The sequence below is a fragment of the Cyphomyrmex costatus genome, unplaced genomic scaffold, assembly GCF_001594065.2.
Source record: "Cyphomyrmex costatus isolate MS0001 unplaced genomic scaffold, Ccosl1.0 scaffold286, whole genome shotgun sequence".
NCBI lineage: Eukaryota > Metazoa > Arthropoda > Insecta > Hymenoptera > Formicidae > Cyphomyrmex > Cyphomyrmex costatus.
The window spans coordinates 83,573-103,454 of record NW_017276976.1 but is presented as its reverse complement, the minus strand read 5'-3'; the positions used below and the strand labels follow the sequence as shown (position 1 = coordinate 103,454).

General features: G+C 33.1%; 3 protein-coding genes across 4 annotated transcripts in view; 2 read left to right on the top strand and 1 right to left on the bottom strand.

Moving 5' to 3' along the window:
- The window catches only part of LOC108775144 (phosphotriesterase-related protein), a 4,402-nt gene extending 2,581 nt beyond the window's left edge, over window positions 1-1,821 (top strand). Inside the window, exons 3-7 of the mRNA XM_018541429.1 lie at window positions 141-331; window positions 515-673; window positions 1,058-1,222; window positions 1,327-1,547; window positions 1,665-1,821. Of these exons, the coding sequence (XP_018396931.1) occupies window positions 141-331; window positions 515-673; window positions 1,058-1,222; window positions 1,327-1,547; window positions 1,665-1,799 (871 nt within the window). The 3' untranslated portion in view covers window positions 1,800-1,821. The remainder of the gene's footprint in view (window positions 1-140; window positions 332-514; window positions 674-1,057; window positions 1,223-1,326; window positions 1,548-1,664) is intronic.
- A 701-nt stretch (window positions 1,822-2,522) lies between these two features.
- Window positions 2,523-12,027, bottom strand: moody (G-protein coupled receptor moody). 2 transcript variants are annotated; one of them, XM_018541426.1, is made up of 9 exons: window positions 11,266-12,027; window positions 5,886-6,038; window positions 5,385-5,525; window positions 4,967-5,137; window positions 4,711-4,838; window positions 4,235-4,388; window positions 3,942-4,141; window positions 3,579-3,782; window positions 2,523-2,763 (listed from the first exon to the last, which is right to left on the bottom strand). In XM_018541426.1, the coding sequence occupies exons 2-9, from the start codon at window positions 6,011-6,013 to the stop codon at window positions 2,672-2,674; spliced, it is 1,218 nt and encodes a 405-aa protein (XP_018396928.1). In that variant the 5' UTR covers window positions 6,014-6,038; window positions 11,266-12,027; the 3' UTR covers window positions 2,523-2,671. The 2 variants fall into 2 exon arrangements, with proteins under 2 accessions (XP_018396928.1, XP_018396929.1); XM_018541427.1 differs by having other exon boundaries at window positions 2,687-2,763; window positions 3,498-3,782.
- Window positions 12,028-14,672: 2,645 nt separating this feature from the next.
- Window positions 14,673-19,769, top strand: LOC108775137 (G-protein coupled receptor moody). The gene is made up of 5 exons (XM_018541420.1): window positions 14,673-14,739; window positions 16,064-16,282; window positions 17,739-17,977; window positions 18,264-18,576; window positions 18,981-19,769. The coding sequence occupies exons 2-5, from the start codon at window positions 16,064-16,066 to the stop codon at window positions 19,767-19,769; spliced, it is 1,560 nt and encodes a 519-aa protein (XP_018396922.1). The 5' UTR covers window positions 14,673-14,739.
- Window positions 19,770-19,882: the final 113 nt, after the last annotated feature.

Below are 19,882 nucleotides of genomic sequence, written 5' to 3'. Positions count from 1 at the left end.
TGAATATCACGTTACCTATAGTTCATTTCATATAAAACAAGGATTTTCGTATAATAAATAAATAAATAATTTAATAATAAATTAATTTATTGATAAAAAAATTATATTAAAGATGATAAATGTAAACTGTTTTGCATCAGATATAGCAGTTTATACAACTTGGAGCTTTATGGTGATGACGCGGCAAAAGCTGTCTATAAAGACGTGGAATTATTTAAAGAGGCCGGTGGCGGAACTATCGTGGAGAACAGTAGTCATGGTTTGAAACGTGATATTTCTTTAATGAAGAACATCAGCCAGTCCTTGGGAGTTAATGTGATTGCGGGAACCGGTATATATAGTATACTATATGTATAATAATATTATTTTATTACATTGATATAGTATATATATATATGTATGTAATAAAAAATAATTTATAAAATCATAATAAGTTATTAATTAATATAATAATGTAATATAAATATATTACATTATTATATTAATTTGTTATAAATTTTCTCAACTTAAACAGGTCACTACGTAGCCAGCACACAAAACGCATCGACTCTTAGTATGACTAAAGAAGAAATGTACAACTTAATATACAAAGAATTGGAAGAGGGTTGTGTAGAGTGTTCCGAAGTAAAGGCAGGATTTATCGGAGAAGTTGGTAGTAGTTGGCCGATCGAAGGTATGTACTTAGACAATAGCTACCGAATATTTTTCATAATTATTATCGATTATTTGCGAATTATTCTATATTTTCAGCAAAACTTCTGTCAAAATATTATATATATTATTATATTAAAATAAAAATACAGTGGCGTGCAAAAGTTTCCGGCCAGTAACATTTTGTACCTTAATTTATAAAAAAGAGCCTGATAAAATTATTATTATAATAGCTGTTAGTATAAGATTTCGTTATTTACATCTTGTACTAACATCCGATAATGATTACAATTTTATCAGATTTTTTTTTTATAAAATATAAAATGTTATTGGCCGAAAATTTTTGCATGCCACTGTATGTATCCTATGTAAAATGTATTAAATAAATATAAAATATTTCTATTAGACTTTGAAAAACGTGCTATTTGCGCAACTGCCGAGATCCAAGCTCAATTACGTTGCTCCGTGAGTTTTCATCCTGGAAGAAATGCATCTGCGCCCATGGAAATAATGAGGATCTATCAAGAGGCGGGTGGAGATGTGAGCAGGGCCATTATGTCTCACGTCGATCGTAAGAGATTCACAAGTTTTTCTTTTTTCATCAATTTTTAACTTTTAATTTAGATAGATATCCATTCGAATGTGTCATTGTGATTGAATAAATTAATTTGATAGGTACGTTAATAAAAAAGGAGCAGCTCATGGAATTCGCTGACGATACCAAATGTTATATCCAGTTCGATCTGTTCGGTACCGAATGCTCTTTCTATCAGCTGAATCCATTAATCGATTTTCTGTCAGATGCACAGCGTGTCAAACGTATTGCGCTGCTGAAGAAAGAGAAAAAACTAGATCGAGTTCTCATGAGTCACGATATACACACCAAGCATCGCCTGGTACGCGTCTCTCTAATATTTTCTCTAATATTCTTCATGTAATTTTATATATGATAAATTAACATTTTCCTGATCTTAACGTCTAGACATGTTAAAACACTTTTTTTTACTTTTAAGATACATTTTGGTGGACACGGATACTCTCATATCGCTAATAATGTTGTGCCAACCATGATAAGCAAGGGCTTCACAACGGAAGAAATCGAACTGATAACGGTTGAAAATCCCAAAAAGTGGCTTACTCGGCAATAAACCAAATCTTGCGAAATTTAACCTGTGCTCAATTATATAAATTAATATTTTTACGAATAAAATTGTAAACTAATAAAATACATTTATTAAATTTGATTTAATAATAAACAATGCTAAAATATTTATTCGATATAATGAAAATATGAATCTGTATATCTCGAATAACAAGATTCTTTGAGATATTTGCTAAGTTAAAAAATAGTTTTTTCTCTTTTCTGAAAATTTTAATTTTTTTAATTGTCACTTTGAAATATAGGAGAATGATATTAATTAAGTTCTATAAAGAAAAAAATCATTTGTTAAAATTTGAAAATCGTAGCACATGGCTTATTGATATTAAACTGCAAACAGATTTATAACCTTCCTAGAAAACAGATTGTACTTTCTTACACAAAACATGACGCATGAAAGAATGCAATAAATTTTTATAAATAATTTTAATCTTACATAAACTATTACAACAGTCTTTTTATCATAATTTGCGCTTAATAATTATTACATTAATAATCGTGTAAATAAAAAATAATGCAAAGTTTATATTTTATTATAAAATACAATGACACATGACAATCTTTGGTAAAAGTCATTATCCAGCAAAAAGAATAGTTTTTTTTATTATTCTGCAAACGTCTCAAAAATTAAAACATGCGCAACATATTTGACATTCGTATTACTTCATTCTCTAACAAAAAAAAATTATAAATATTTTATTTTCTTATTATATTAGACGAGGTAAAAAAAATTATACGACCTAACTTGATAACTATTGCACGTGCGGTTATCAATAACAATCTCTTCTAATCGTCCGTTTTTTTCCTTCTTTTTATAAAGGAAAACATCTTTTGTCTTTTTCATTTTTCTCGACGTACGCCTCACAGCTCCTCCTGGAATTGCGAACTTCTCACGGGATTCATAGCGATAGAGACCGTAGAGACCATCGTTTTGCTAAAGTCCTTCGAGTAGTCTAGCAGAAAAATAAAGTACAATTGTATTTCGATGAAAAAATACTTGCAGTTTTGTATAGAATATACAAATACAAACACTTGACAGAGAGACGATAATAAAGCAAATTATTTTTAAATAATTACAAATTTATATTTAGTATAATCTAATAATATAATATATGTTATTGAAGCAAAGTATGTATTTAAAGAACAATGAAATTAAACGAAGCTATTTTGTATGACATTTATATAATATCTTATAACTCGTAAAAATCATAAGAAGATAAAATACACTTTCTTCTAAAGAAATTAAATCCCGTAATTTTATTCTAGATGTTAATATAATTTAATGTTAGTTAATTATTTAAAAATTAGCGATGTAGATTAGAACCAGACTCTGAACTACATTTAGGCAAACTGAGTCAATAGTAAATTCAGCCAATTTCGATAAAAAAAAAAAAAACTCGAGGATTTCGTGTGTTAGCACATTATTAACAATTAATTATATTATAACGATAATTGAAGGTGCAGAAGCATCTGGCGACGACTGCGACAATATGACGACGCTTGCTCGTAAGGATTTTATGAAGAATGGAGTTAAGAGCATGCCGAGCATAGAGGGAAAATCAGTAATTAGGGGTTGCGATTAATTATAACGTTAGCGCATGTATATATACACACACACAGGCTGTTCAGCGGTACCAAAATGACGATCAAAACAGAAAGCAGCAAACTTGTGGTGCCCTTGACTTACGAAGTGAGCGAGTGGTCGCTTAGGCTCGCGCGCTCGGTCAGAGCTTGGTGAGCGTTACCGCGTGTCGTTGCTCGAAGTTACCTTGGGCGTAGTCATGCTGATGGGCCTGAAGACCGCCGGCACCACCCGGTGCACTGCTACCGTACGGCGTTAGGGTCGCCCTTATCCACTTGCAGCCGATCACACCAGCGTACGCTTGTCTGTACTGCTTGTTCATAATCACGTAGATGATTGGATTCACGCACGAAGCGAAGTATAGTAGCAAGTATCCTAAAATGTGACATTCTGAAACAGTGAAGGAGGTGCGTTGAAAAACCCAGACAGTATAAAGGCCCGGTTTCACAATTAACTATTTAACCGAAGTTCAACTTACTTCTTTATCTCTTTTCATTCTGGAATTGGAAAGAGTAAGTTGAATTTTTGCGCTAGAAGTATAATTCTTACCGGGACATCTGACTTCCGCGTCGGCCACTTTGACGATGGTGATCGGTAAGTAACACGCGAGGAAGCTGAGAAAGATTACTAATACCATCTTTGTAATCCTCCATTCGCTACGTTTTTGTTTGAGTTCCCTGATATCCCTTCCGGGCGTATGCGGAGACTTTATCGTTGGTCCAGCATGTTTCCGCAATCGCGATTCTGATCTGCAATAGTGATTAGATTTTGATTAATATGTAGTACAATCGATGCAACGATGAATATTATTTATGTAATAAACGTCGGAAATGTCAAATTACTTGTGCACCACCCAAAATATCTTGGCGTAACAGCCGACGATTACTAAACAAGGTATTAGAAATCCCATAACAAAAAGGAATGTCTTGGAAGTGTAACCACGATGATCTTTGACGATGGAGCAGGTCTCCAGATTAGGATCGTAATCAAATTTACCTGATAAATAAATGATGAATAATAAAGTAAAATGTAATAAATATGTGTACTTAAAAAATATATTTAATATAATAATAAAAAATATTTACATATAAGGCAGAAATATAATATTTTTAATTTTTCATTTAATTACGAAAAATTATCTTTATGTCAGTATATTAAAAATTCAATATAACAGTCTTATTAAATATTCTACCAAATAATATTTTTTATTAATCTTTAAAAAATTTGTAACTTTATTATTTTTCAGCAAGTTTTTATATACCGTTGAATTATTTCTCCAGTTATGAATAATTAAATAATAACTAAAATAACAACTTACCCCACACTCCTGTCAGTGTAGGTATTTGCATCCCGTAAGAGAAGATCCAGCAAAAGATTATCATCGTGGCTATCCAATATTTCGTGTAAACCTTGTTATAAATAGCGTGATGCGCTATCATAATATATCTACAAAACCAAAAGATTGAATTACAAATAATAGAGTTTCTGAAACTCAATCAAATCGAAAAACATTTTTAGCTGGATCAGGCAGTTCGACTTTAAAAAGCTAAGAAGATAAAAAAAAGTACACGAACCTATTGATAGTGATTGCTGCGACAGACAGGAGACTGACCCCGACATTTCCGTATCGCAAAAAGGGCACAAAGACGCAGAAGAATCGAACGTCTGCCCAACTGGCGTTGACGAATCTGATAGAATCAAATGGCAGCACCAGCAGACAGAACACAAAGTCCGCAATGCATAAGCTGTTCCAGTAATAAAAATTTCATTTTAATCGACGTAAACGTTTGAGAAAGTCGCGTTTGAAAAAATGCTAGAATTTAGAAGCCAATTTCTTTTAAAGTGATGCGATGTATTTGTGCGAGGTAATCATGAACACAATACTATAAATACGTCGTACAAAAGCTTTTTCAATATGTGTGTGAACAAGCTATTTATGAAGTTTCATAAATAAATAATTTTGAGTCACGTATGTAAACTTGTTTATCATACCTTATAATAAAAGCCGCTGCAACATTGCGAACTTTAGGATATTTACATAACGCAACGATCGTTAGTAGATTACCGGCTAAACCGATAATCATGATGATCATTGCCACTACCGCCGCAAAAGTCCTCAAAGGCTTTGGAAATCTGCGGCAGATAAAGCAATCATAAAATAACCATTTCTCAACATCGTAACTATATTATATACATTAATAAGTAATAATTATACGTATAATTAACATATAATTAAGTATAAGGTAATAATAAATAATTTTAGAAAATTTTTTTAAATCAATGATTGATTTAAATTCAAAATTAATCACACATAAATTTCACAAGTTTGAAATAAAAATCAAGATCATTTGCATTATTTCAAATTTAATTCGCACAATTAATTTACAATCTAATTCCACAATTCTGTTGAAATAAAGCCGATTCCAAGTCAAAGAGAATTAGAGGTTCTCTCTAGATACTGGATACATATTGCTCTTAAATAGAACGACGTACCTCGATATTTCCTCGTCGACGATGGTGCTGTGCGTGGCATTGCCCATAATACGCGGCAACCACGTGTCCGTGCCGTCCATTACTCCGGCCGTGCCGAAGGTGTCGAGGTTCTGATCTAGCAATTCCATTCCGAATTAACCTGACCTCGAAGGCCTGCAATATTCACGAACGGAAGAACGGAATTAAATATTCGACTTGCGTATCTCCTTAAAGGTGCCGTTTAAATGACACGGTTTCCTATCAATCAGGCTTTTCTATCGTAGAACTCCAGTCAGCTGTTTAACGTAGCGTCCCAGCTGACCTACACGTATTGTGTTATACAATATTAGGGGCTACGCAGAATAAAAGGAACAGAGAATAAGAATTTCAACCTATCAGAAATCATATACTGTGGAATATACACTGTTTATTCCACAGCATATGATTTCTGATAGGTTAAAATTCTTATTTTCTGTTCTCTGTTCCCTGTTCTTTTTATTCTACGCAGCCCCTTATATTGTTTCTTTACGCGGTGGAGGATATATAAATACAGAAATTTTAATATGTTTTTAATAAAAGGAAGATTTAATTCCGATATGGAATAAAACATTGAACGTTTATAAAGAAAGAATTATATATAAGAATTACATAAAGAAATCTGCATGGAGAGATATAGATATAATTAGATCTGTTTCTTTTTTCAAAGAGTTTTGAACTAGTGCAATAGGTTGGAGTGAAATAAACTATAGTTTTTTATCCAATATATTTTCTACTAAATCTTTTATGAAGGCAAGAGGAATAATAAATAATGGGGAACGTATTCACGCATTTTGCGAGAAAGATGATAAAACAGTGGAAGAAAAATTGATTGAATATATGAGAATGGACATAAGGCGAAATTACAGTATCGTCTGAACGCAGCGTAACGCATGACTAAAGCGAATGACTAATTGTCAGTAGTTTAAAACACGTACATTTTAGCGAAAACAACAAAACTGGAATATCTTATAGACTTATAGACCGATATCTTGTTATCTAACGAATATTAATATTATTATTTTTTTTTCGTAATTAGCAATGATTAGCGAATGCCAGGGAATAGTGACATTACGGTGAGGCGTATAAAAAAACAGACATATATAGGATTCCCAGTACAAACCGCGATCTAAAATTCCGGTACGACGCGACACACTTGTTTGAAGCGCAAGTCTGACGCAAAGCGGATGTAACACGACGCATTTATTTCAAAACTGTTTCATGAAATGCAGCAGCGAAATGTAGCGAATTAATCATTTATTTTATTGTAGTTCAACAAGATTCGCAAGAGCATGAAATCCCGAAACTCTTAAAAATATTTAAATTACGTATTATAAATATTTCAAATTGATATATCGATCTTTATAAGATTTATTTATAAAAAGTAAAACTCATTAAGAACTTTAATAATTTTTTAAATAAAAATGCATCAAGCTTATCATTAAAAATATAATTATTATCAGTAAATATAAAAAGAATTTAATAACGTGATATATGCTATATACTTATTTGTTTCTTTGTATGCAGTTAAATTTCTGTCCTTTTTTATTCCTGTTTTCTTTCAATAAGTCTCATTTTCTATCTCGAAGGAATACCTATTCTTATCGTTAGAGATACTGAAGGCTCTAAGTGAGCGAATCACAAAAACGATTGTCTGAAGACGTGTGGGACGCTTGACATTTGCGTTATGCAAATTCCGCGCGTGCGATTCTGCGCATTAAAATAATTCTCCGACGTAGACAACGGTTGGAGAACAATCTTACGTTTGGAAAGACAAGAATTTATTGTTATTTATGAGCTTATGACGAAGGGCGCCACCGACGGAAATGGGTCGTCCGGAGAATTTACGAAGGACAATGCGAGACTCTCACAATAAACGACACCACTATAATTCTCTATTCTTCATGTATCAATATCACACTGAGAATATCTCACACTTAATTGAAGATAAAGTTAAATGTTTCCTTGATATTCCAAATTATCGAAATTAATCCCAAATTTCATATAATTATAATCCCATCAAGCTATTTCTTGCTGCGATTATATTTGCCACGTGCTATGTTTTTTCAATAATTACGATCGTTAATAATCGCTAGGAGGAATGTCTGTTTTTTTAAATGACAATTGAATACTAATTAATAAAGTAACAAGTTTCAGTTAAAATGTTTCACGTCACCTTTTCAGCATTCAAATTCACATAACGGTTAATACACTTAAGAATCTATAAGTGCGATTTATCTTTCTTATTCTGTTTCCGACCGTTCGATTACAGCCATGCTAAGTAACTAAGTTTACTAATGACTGCGGGTCACCGATACATGAGTCACTTGTGTTATTGAAACATGTGTAACGACTTGATATTACAAACTCGCAATAGGCACGTATTAATTTTTTCAATTCGAATAATTACTTTCAAGTGATGATATTGTCATTGCTATGTTTCCTCAAATTATCTATCTAAATTAATTTTATATTATTCATAAATATATTTTATTAATTAAATGTAAAAAAAATCATAAAAGTACATAAAAAATTACATTAAAAATTTTTATATTGTAATTCCATTATAATATAAATATGTTATAGTTCAAGGCATTTTTAATAAATTTATAAGAAATCTTCTGTAGATTTGAAAAGTATGTACATATCGCGATGGAGAATCGCGATGGAGAATCGCGAGTAATCCCTTTTATCGATTAGCGATTACGATCTATGTGTAAATGCATAGTTGCTGAGGGTGCGTTAGATTTGGTAAACTAGGGTCAAGCTGCGGTGCATTAACCCCGATTGAGCTTAATTAAGGGAAATTAACGGACACCCGGTACTAGGCGTCCCCTCGCGACAAAAAAAAGCGATGAAAGCCACGGAAGACATGGGAACGCATTAACGCGTCGCGTTGACTTCACCGTCGCTATCTCGTTTTTATATATTTTGCCGAGATATTTGATATTATCGTAACCGCACTAAATTATTATCAGAAGAAATTTTCGGGGAAACTGAAAATATATACAATTATAAGACAAAAAAGATCAAATCTAATAAGAAAAATTAATTTAAAAAATTAAAACTTCAAATTTACGCAAGAAATTATTTTTAAATGTGACTTTTGTTTGTATCAAGTTAAACAATTGCCATCATTTAAATAATATGAGCGGAAAATCTGCATTGGTGATTATTGCGATGGAAATTTTTTTTTATTAGATTAACATTAAAAGCTCATTAATTTTTTTTATTACTATAAAAGATATAATTGTATTGGGCAACGCATCGTACAGTTGAATAGTCTTAATCGGATGGCAGATATTTGATTTCGAAATAGGTGCGTACGTGTATTTGACTTTGGTATCAATTACGCAATAAATTTGATTCGATAAGCGAGACTCAATCGGTCCGTCGTTGACAGGAAGACGCGGCGTAAAACCGCGAATTATTTTTTGTTCTGTGGAAGTCCTCGGCGACGAATTGACGTCATTGAATGATTTCCGTGTTAATCATACGGCGAACGGCAATGAATGAGTCAAGTTGAGTCACGGTGAAAGTACATAGACCGAGTCGGCGCGAGTCGTCGATGCGTCGTCAATCCGCGTCTCGTTGCACCTCGCAGATCAGAGGCGCGATTAAATCTTGCACGTGGATTTACGTTTATCAGAAGATTATATCAGCTACTCGTGTCATACTTCGGATTGGGACTCGCTGATTTACCTCCTCCGATATAAATTAACATCGAATAACACGCCAATATCATCGCTTCTAAATGCTTAGTCACAACTTTATTTGAAGGGAATATTTAATTGAACAAACTGCACTTATGCAAAATTATTAATAATTATATAAATCGAAATTAGACCGATATGAGAGTAAATAGAAATAATCCTGTTATCAATTAAAGCGGATCTTGATTAATAATAAGCAAATTTTTATAAATATATTATTTCAGTTTTTTTTATAAACTGTAGCAACTGTAAACTAAAACTAAAATTAATATCACTAATTAGCTCAATCATGCATTTTAATAGCTAATAAATGCTAATAAACATCAATGCAATATGCCGAGATTATAAGTATCTGAGGAACATGTCAAATCAATAAGAAAAAGTCAAAATCACTTTATTTCATTGATTGTTAGTTATGGTCAATAATATGTATATTTGCAAGTTTACCATTTAGAGTCGGTTTCCATTGGCTTACAATTATAATTTATTTTAATTTATCTCAATATCATAAAAATTAAAATGACAATCTACGCATAGAAAATTTGACCGTTTATCGAGAATAAAAATAAAGTTTTATTTAAATTTTTGTGTATTCCTTGGATAATTATTATACTTTAATTCTTTTCTGCAGCATTATATAAAACCGAGTAAGTAGTTTATTATGTATGCAAAATGCTTTTTATGTTGTTTCAACGATATAATCTCGTGATAAATACCGAAGGTGCAAAAAGGTATATGCGCATGAGTTGAGTACAGAATTGTTGGAAGTCAATCGAGTCGCGACAACTCTCGCCCACGAGATCACCACGTGGTGTGGATGTCAAATGTCTACACGTACGACACAAAACATGTGTCATGCTATTCATACCGTACATTTAGCGCCAAATATGTTATACTCCGGGTGACATTAAAATACCCATGCTGACTGATTTAAAACGTTTTCTCATAATTATTATTTTTTACATAAGTACACAGATATTTACAGATTTTTAATTTATAAAAAAAATTTATATAAATTGCAAATGTGGATAAGTAAGTAATAATGTGTGATCTATGAAGATTAAAGGTTTTTAAAAATCTACAATATTTTTTATGAAGTGTTAATTATTATTTATGAAATATTAATCATCTTCTCGGAATTTGTATAATTGTGTTGAATAAGTATTCGTACACTCATTTATAATTGCTTGAAGATCCATTTTCGCATTAACTTTCGGTACGACCCAGCTAATTGAACACTACACCAAGCGTCATAATTCTCTCCACGTCACGTTTCTAAATTGCCCCTCGGGACCATCAACTCGCCACGCTTTTTTGCCCGGTTCTCGGCATTGGTCCCACAAGATCGCAGACCAACGCCGCCCTTGAGACCGAAAGGACTCACGCGAGTGAAAACCACGATTACGATCAAGTAAAATATCATTTTTTTTAAAGAATCACTTAATCGAATATGCAAGCAATTATCTTATTTCATCTTTCTTTAAGATGAGACTTTATGCAATTGAATTACGGAAATCGGTTACGTTTCGTGAAATGTGACTTTAATCATTAATTAAGCTAATATACCGTGAATTGATATGCTGTAAAAGTTGATGAGAAAGAGATGAATATATAATACGTGGAAATAAATTAGAATATATTTCATCACTTACCGTTCGTTAGCTATTCTTATATTAAACCAGCCATAAGTTAGTCATCGAGCCAGGTAATCAGTGAAAAATGTTGACTTTTGTTGACTGAAGGATATGACAGGAATTTTCGATTCAACAACAGCCTTCCTCTTCAGTGCGTCCTCGCCTATGTCCTCATAAGAGGTGATTAAAAGTCACTTCATGATACGTTAGAGAATTAATTATATAGGAGCGATTCAAGACATGCAACGATTTTCCTCTCGGTTATCATTCTTCTTTAATAGCTGACTAGTACAAATTTGATTTGATGTCAATTAACTTGTCGATTCGATATACGTATTAATCGAATATTTCCTTTTCTCTTCCGTTCTAATTGTTTCCTCAGTTTCTTCATGGGAAACTTCACTTCGCTATATTTTCAACTGATTTTCACGGAGCCCATTTCACATTCTTTTCCTCGAAATCTGGTCCCACTTGTTATCATTCGTAGGAATGCACTTGTTCCAATTAAATAGATTTTATTCCTAATTTTATTTTTAACTATCTTAAAATGTTTTCTTCTTTAACGGATACTATCTCCGCTTCGCTCGTTGTAATCCGGACGACTCGCGAATTTGATTGCGTTCAATGGATTCTATACGGGGACCGGGCCGACTCGGGGACCACCGGCGTGAACCACCGGTGTTGCTCGGGCACTGTGTATGCGTCAGCGTCACCGTGAATGGACTGCTGCTTACCCAGCATTCCGTCAGATTGTACACACGCTAGATACGGGCCCCGCGAGTAGGGCGATCGCAGGAGTAGGAAGAAAAGATGTGACAGAGGAGAGGGAGTTGCGGGGGAGCGGCTCGGTGTGGACTCGATGACGAACGTATAGCTCGGTGTGCACTGCCATGGCACATCTGCAGCCAAGACCCTGGCGGGGAAGGAGCGAGATCCAGTTGACCCTTTCGCTGTGACACATCGGCCTGTTTTTCTTTTTTTTTTTTTTTAAATTGCACGGAATGTGCTGCAACTGCGATATATCGTTTTCTTTCGTTTAATTAGGTCGATGTAAATTACAAATCTTGATCGATTAATCGTTTTGCAAAGCTGTCTTTATATGAAATAATTTAAAAAAATATCGCAGTATAAAAAAATGTTCACCTTCAGTTTCTTTATCGCGAATAAGAAATTCAAAAGTTTCTTATCTTACTTTGACACAATTTTTATTTCTGTCTTGATTAATTACAAGACAGTCAATGTACAAATATCCTTAGAAGAAGGAAAAGGAATTCGTGAGACTCATGAGTCATACGCGGATATGTAGAGATATATAATAACAAGAATGTTAATAATTGCGAACAATGAAATACTATATCAAATACACGACGTATAAATTAAATTTATAATTTATATGAAATGATATAATAATTTTATCCATTTTTTATTATGTTTAAACGTGATATTTTATAAGAAAATTTGTAAAAAGGTATTCTCTTTAAAAGATATATATTAAATAAAACTGAAACAGAGGATTAGTTGCCCCACCAAAAATTAACTATCTCGCGATGATAAGTACAAACCGCAATATTATATACATATAAGCTAACGGTAAACCATATTTGGTATCAAATTTATGTGAGGATTCATACTCGAATAACTGCGGATTTACTCGCTGTTAACTGATATCTAAGATCGCTACTCTTTGTTAAGTGAGCGCGTTTATTACGTAAGAAACTGAAGACACGGCGAGGAGAGTGAATTAAACCTAACGAAGTGGAACCGACCGACAGCATTAATTGGTATGACTAATCGAACGTCTCGTTAGTTTCACGAGGCACAAAGACGACCCGCATCCAGTTATGGTTGTCCAGAATTAGTTCTGTAGTCCAAAATTCTGACTTTTCTAATCTGTATTCAAGATGTATTCTATGTAAGAAAAGATTGATATTATACTGATGTAATCTATTTATGTCAAATATAACAATCAATCCATGTATAGATACAATATTAATAATACGTTTGTGTACAGCGTCCTAGATTTGCCGGATGCCCTTCCGGCAAATAATAAACATATACGCAAGATAATAGATTAAAAATATCAATCATCACAAAGCAGAGAAATTATTGTAGAGATTGAGGAATTATTAACAATTAAATTTCATGTGATATAGAAAGATTAATTTTTAATTAATCAAGAATGTGTAATATATATATATATATATATAAGAAAAAACACAAGGCACAAATTTCGTGTACAGAGACAATTTATTTTAAATAAATTTACTCATAAAATGTTTTACTGAAAAACAATATGATAAAATCAAAATGAGAGAAAAGTCATCTAATTAATTTCTTTTATTATTATACTTAAGGCATTAATAAATAATGATTTTTGTATTAAATAAATACATGTTTACATTAAGTAAATATTTAGTTAATATACTATCCAAAGAAATATTAATTAAAATTCAGTACATTTTTTCCAATGTATATACTTTCGTATAGCCGGAGATTTCAGTGATTCTCAGAACTCGGATAAGCAGCGAAATGGGGAAACGCACTTCCGACTCGCTCGCTTCCGCTCGCGATCGTTCGTGCGCAGCTGGAAGGTTCTCCCCATCACTCCCACTACTAACAAAATGCAATTATTTTTAAAAAGGATGTAGGGACGCTCTCGTTTTCAGGGGACGGTATCAGGCATATAGGTGCTTTACCACAAGTGGCATATCGGCGACATGGGGCTGGCTGGCACCGTTTTACCACTTTCACGTCGTCGACCGCACGTAACATCTCGATTTGTAAAATAAATTGTTTGTAATAAGATTGACGCTCGGTACCCTCATTCGGTGCTTGTCTTATATTTTTATAAATTTTATTTTATAAAAACACAGTTAATTATCCCTCAAATTACATTAAGATATGTCGCAAAAAATTTCTATCATAATAAGTAAAAGATGATACGTCTCAAAGAAACGTCTTCCAGTTATCAAATCGGTTTCCAAAAGAAAATTATCTCGAAAACAGAGGAATAAAAGGAGGAGTCGAATTTGGCGCAAGCGCAGCATCCGTGAAAAGTGCATACTCTTGTATACACTCTGATTCTTGCTAATAATTCCGCCAGTCCATTCGTGAATTTTACGAGATCCACTTCGTTCGCACGATTTGTTAATTCTGTTCCTGCTTTTTGTACGTCCCTGTTGTGCAAATTTAGCAAATAAATTTGAATAACCATAAGCAGATTTTCTCGATATCATAAATATATATCATATCGATAATATCAAGAAATTGCAACAAATCAGACGAAATCTATAATTTTCCAGAAAAAACCACTCGAGTCTGCAATGCCAAAGTTACGATGAGAACCGGCAAGACGAAGAATAAATCGAAGATATGACAAACGTCATCCTGGTTTCGAAAAGAACGAGATGAGATCACTACGAAGATCTCAAATCACTATCGGTAATCATCGCTGTCGATGAATCAGATTCAGTGTTTTTTATTTTCGCAAAGGTAAGCGTACAATGCCGAGAAACAGAATAGAAATTTGGAATTTCTACTTGAAACAATTCTTTGTTGAAAGTAAATCTCATTAAAATATTTACATTGTGGGTTCGTTCTTTATCGATGAAATCTCTAAATTGAAACACACACGAAGACATCAAATGAAGAAGTCAAAGTCACTTTATTTTGACGTCATGAAAATCAAAATGATGATTCTTTCATTTCAAAATTCGACTTGTTTATTGACGTGAAGAATCAGAATAAAATCAATTTGATTTTTTATTAATTTTTATGTTTCTTGAGGTGCATATCAATTCAGAAAGTTTATTGATAAAAAACAGGCAACGTGTTTTCAATTTTCAATGTTTCATATTATGTTTTTGTTCACTCATTCCAATGCGCACCTAATGAAAGTGATTTAATTTGCGTGTGAAAATTCATATGTCTATCGGCAATGATTCGCGACTATGCGGACTGTATGAACTGACCATCGATACTCTGCGAGGCTACAGGTCGCGCGAGGCCGGTTTGGACCATAGAAACGTCTGAGAGTTTACTCTCCCGCGAAAGAGTTTATCGTCTCAGGTTGCGAAAATAGATCTCTCTGTTCCTTTCCGACGCACTGGCACCGATGGGAGAAAAAAGAGGCGTGCTGGGTCCAACACATAGACATTCGCGAATGGCGTACAAAATTCACGCCTCTGAAACGACAAAACACGTGTCGGTCGTTAAACGAGATCGTGTACAACACAACGAAGAATTAAGAAAAAAAGAACACTTACAGTTCCAAACCAGAACTATATGTATATTCTTGAGGACATGTCTCGCCGAGAACACTTCCTTAATTACACAATAATGTACAAAACCATAATTACACAATAAAATATATAATAATGCATAATTTGTGCAAAGGTGACAAAATGTCGCTTAATCATAACGCAATAATAATTACTACTCTCTAAATTTTTAGAGTGACATCTAACTCTACAGAGTGAAAATTAAATCAGTTTAGAAAAAAGGCTTTATTTTTTAAGATGAGATTCTACTCTTCTAAATAAGATTCACTCTAAAAGTTTTATAGAATATAGAATAGGTAATTATAATTGTTTAAATCATTCTATTACATTCTGTAATCTCTTGTGATAGATAAAATATGTAGATTATTTATAATAATAATTCATAAAGAGCTGTTAATTATTATTTTGGAGGATTCTCCTCCTAAAAGTAGCAAGATAAATAAAATATCCGGCGGAATGTAAAGTGTCAAAGACTCTATTTATGGCCCTGACACGACATCCGTAGACGTACTCGGTGAGAGTTTCGTCTTTTGCAGATGCTGAAATACTGGTGGATGACGAGCAACGAAACCGGACGCAACAGCAGCGGCGACGTAGTAACCGAGAAGATGCTGCAGGATCCGGGATCAGTGATCCTCTTCGTTGACTATCCACGGTGGTTGCTGTGCTTCGCCGCCGCCTGCTGCATCCTCTTCATGCTGATCGGCATTCCGGGAAATCTCATTACGGTGATCGCATTATTTCGCACTAAAAAGGTAACTGTAACTGTAATCCTATGTCATTCTGTATAAAAAATAATGTAAGATAATGATAAAAAGTAAATATGGTACGAGTAGGGTAAAAGCATCTAAACGCAGCTCAAGCTAAAAATCTATATCGATTAGTAGATCTGTCGATATAGATAAATTTCGCACGTTTTGAACGTATAGTGTTGCAAGAAACGATGATAATTCGTAGAAAGAAGATAATTCAAAAAAAAATATAGTAATATAATTATAATAATAATAGTAATAATATAATTTCTCTCTAAAAGATAAATATTCTCAAATGCTTAATATAAATAACAAATAATACATTTTTATTTGTGAATTGTTTTGTGCTACTCATTGTAACAATTTTTCCGAGTCGTGTTCATAAAGACTTTATAATGAATCCGTATTACGTAAGTAACACTCAAGTTTCCGGCATTGCTTACATGCAGAAATTTCAAAAGCCATCTGAGTGGTTTACCTCGAGTCATTATGCTTCTTCAGTCTTACAAGGTATTAATTCAAGCTGGGATGGCGTTAAACTATACAGAATGTTTCTCGGTTTAATATTCTTGACGATTTTATTTTATAAGATTTTGTATTATATAATTTTTATTTTTATTAATCCCCCCCTACTTACTAATTTTTTATTGCCATTTTAATTTTTTTCTCCTTCATACTCAAATATTTACCTATTTTATTTTTAAAGCATAAATTTTTGGAAATTTCAAAATATAAAATAAATCTTTTATTATTTAGTAGAACGTATTTTATTTCTAATATATTTGTTATATTAAAAAACGTCGTCGATTATTGTTGACGATAAAGTTAAAACAGAGGTCGTCGGCACGATTTTATGGTTAAGCTTCCCACCAAAGTCAATGAGTTAAGTTTGGAATCGATTACGCGGAACCGCCCGCATATACAATCATATGTTTTCACGAAGGTTCACGTACTCCATTCCGATATAATCAACTGGAATCAAATCGAGAAGTCTCCATAATTTTATCGTGTTTACTTCGAGAAATTTGAGAGAGCTTATTCGATAATTTCGTAAATTAACTTTTACGTCAACGATTTCTTTGTTATTATCCGTGTATTATCAAACTTGCTGTAATCACGCACAACAATGAAGTAATCATAATAATTTATAATTCTAAAATAAATTAATTTGAAGAATATATATATGCGCATTAGTTCAACATATTGGCTCTTCCCGAATTTAGGTGACTCACATAAAAGGTCTTATTTCCAACCTCTCTTATTATAATTTATAAATTCCGGACAAATTTTAAAAAGTAATTTAGGCCAATAACAGCCGGGTAGTTAATAATTAAATAATAATTATTTATTTTTATTGTATCATATTTTGTAAGAAAATATTTTTGTAATTTAATTTTAATTTTTAATATTAATTTTGTTTTGATATGAAGTTCTACAATTTTTTACAATTTTATTACAGCTTAAAAACGCTACCGCGGTCTTCATTATGAATCTCTCGGTATCAGACTTGATGTTTTGCTGTTTCAATCTACCACTCGCAACTTCAACGTTCTGGCATAGGTCGTGGCTGCACGGACCACTTCTGTGTCGGCTGTTTCCGCTCTTGAGGTACGGCCTCGTTGCAGTCAGCCTCTTCAGCGTTCTCGCGATCACAATCAATCGCTATGTCATGATCGGTCATCCCGGTCTTTATCCTACGTAAGTAGCTCATCATTCTGTACAAATATTTTATTTTTCATATCTTTTATTAATAAATCACATAATATTAAATGATTATTGAACCTGTAAAAGCTAATAAAGTAAATAAATAAAATGATTAAAATAATAATTGAAAAATAAAATATATATGTGGATTTCTCAAGAAATCAATTTTTTTTAAAAGCCAAACCTTGATTTAAAAACCTTTTCTAATTTAAATTTTTTAATTTTTATTTAAGAAATGATTTCCTTAATTATATTACGAAGTAATGAATGTTATTCAAAGGTTGTATAAAACGAAGTTCCTAGTACCGATGATTTTGGCAATATGGATTATTGCTTTTGGCTTGCTGATCGTCACGTGGTTCGAACGATTCGGACGTTTTGGATTGGATCCTGCTATTGGATCCTGTACGATTCTACCGGACATAAACGGACGGAGTCCAAAAGAGTTCCTTTTCGTTCTCGCATTTTTAATACCCTGCCTCGCTATTATCGTTTGCTATGCTAGGATTTTCTACATTGTTCGCGAAACTGCTTCGAAGAGCAGAGGCAGAGTGAAGATTTTCAACGTAGAACCGACGGAAACTAGCCATGACGTAAGATCTATTTATTTCTATAACAAAGAAAAAGGGAAAATATGTAACTAAAAAGAAAACATAAATCGCAGAAAATACATTTAAAAGAATAAAAAAAAGCTGATTATTTCTATCTCTCTGTGCACACTTTATTTAAAAAAGTATATACATACATGACACACGACAGATTTTTGAATTTGTATACTTTAAATTAAATAAATAAAAATAAATAAAATATTAAAAATTCGAATTTATTATAAAAAGATAATTAATAAAATTGTAAAGAAACTAATAAAATAGCTATAATAAAATAATAACTAGAGAAAAATTTTGACAAATTTAATCTTTTACTTAATTTATCAAAAAATATAATTGCTTTCTTTTAATCATTAATTGAATCTTAATTTATCGTTTTATCTTTACAGCAATCATCTGCTACGAAAAACCATGAGCAAGAGCTCTCTGTCCTCTATGTTCCTTTCTCATCGATGCAAGCGGTTCTTTTTAACCCAAACGAAGGAAAGAATCTCGAACTACCATCCACATCCGCCAATGAAGACTCATCATCGTCTAAACAGCTGATCCACGAACAAAAAACGAATGATCAAATCACAAATATTGCGCAGTCCAACGGTTCTGAAACCAGCCTATCGGAGAATGTACCATTCATGGATGAACGTGCAATCGAAAAATCGGACTTCACAGAAACGAGACTGTTTTTTAATCGGAACCAGTGCGAGCTGCAACAGAAATCGACGGGAAACCCTTACGGTCGGCTGGGGAGGTTGACTGGTCGAGCATCATTCATGGTGGAATCTTCGCTGCAAAAGATCGCCGGTGGCGAACGCTTAGACCAATTAGATTCGAGACCTCTCGAAATTAGCGAGTCCTGTGCAAAAAAGGGATTTCGTAGACAGTCGAAGTTTATGACTGTTGGCAGAATGTGTAACGAGTACGCTACACCCAGGATGTCCGTCAAAGATCGGAAGCTGTTGCAGATGATCCTCGTGATATTCGTGTCATTTCTAGTATGCTACCTGCCAATTACCGTCACGAAGCTTCTCCAGGACGCGGTCTTCCAGGACTGGTGGGGCCTCAACATCGCCGGCTACATACTCATCTATCTCACGACCTGTATCAATCCTGTTATCTACGTTGTGATGAGTTCCGAGTACAGGAGTGCGTATAGACAGGTGTTGCTATGTAAAAGATGAACTGGAAATAAGCAGAAGGAAGTTGCTGGGTCTACTGATGAACTCATGCTCAGTTGAACGTCTGAATATAAATAATTATGAAGAACATGTATGAACAATGTATAATTTATATC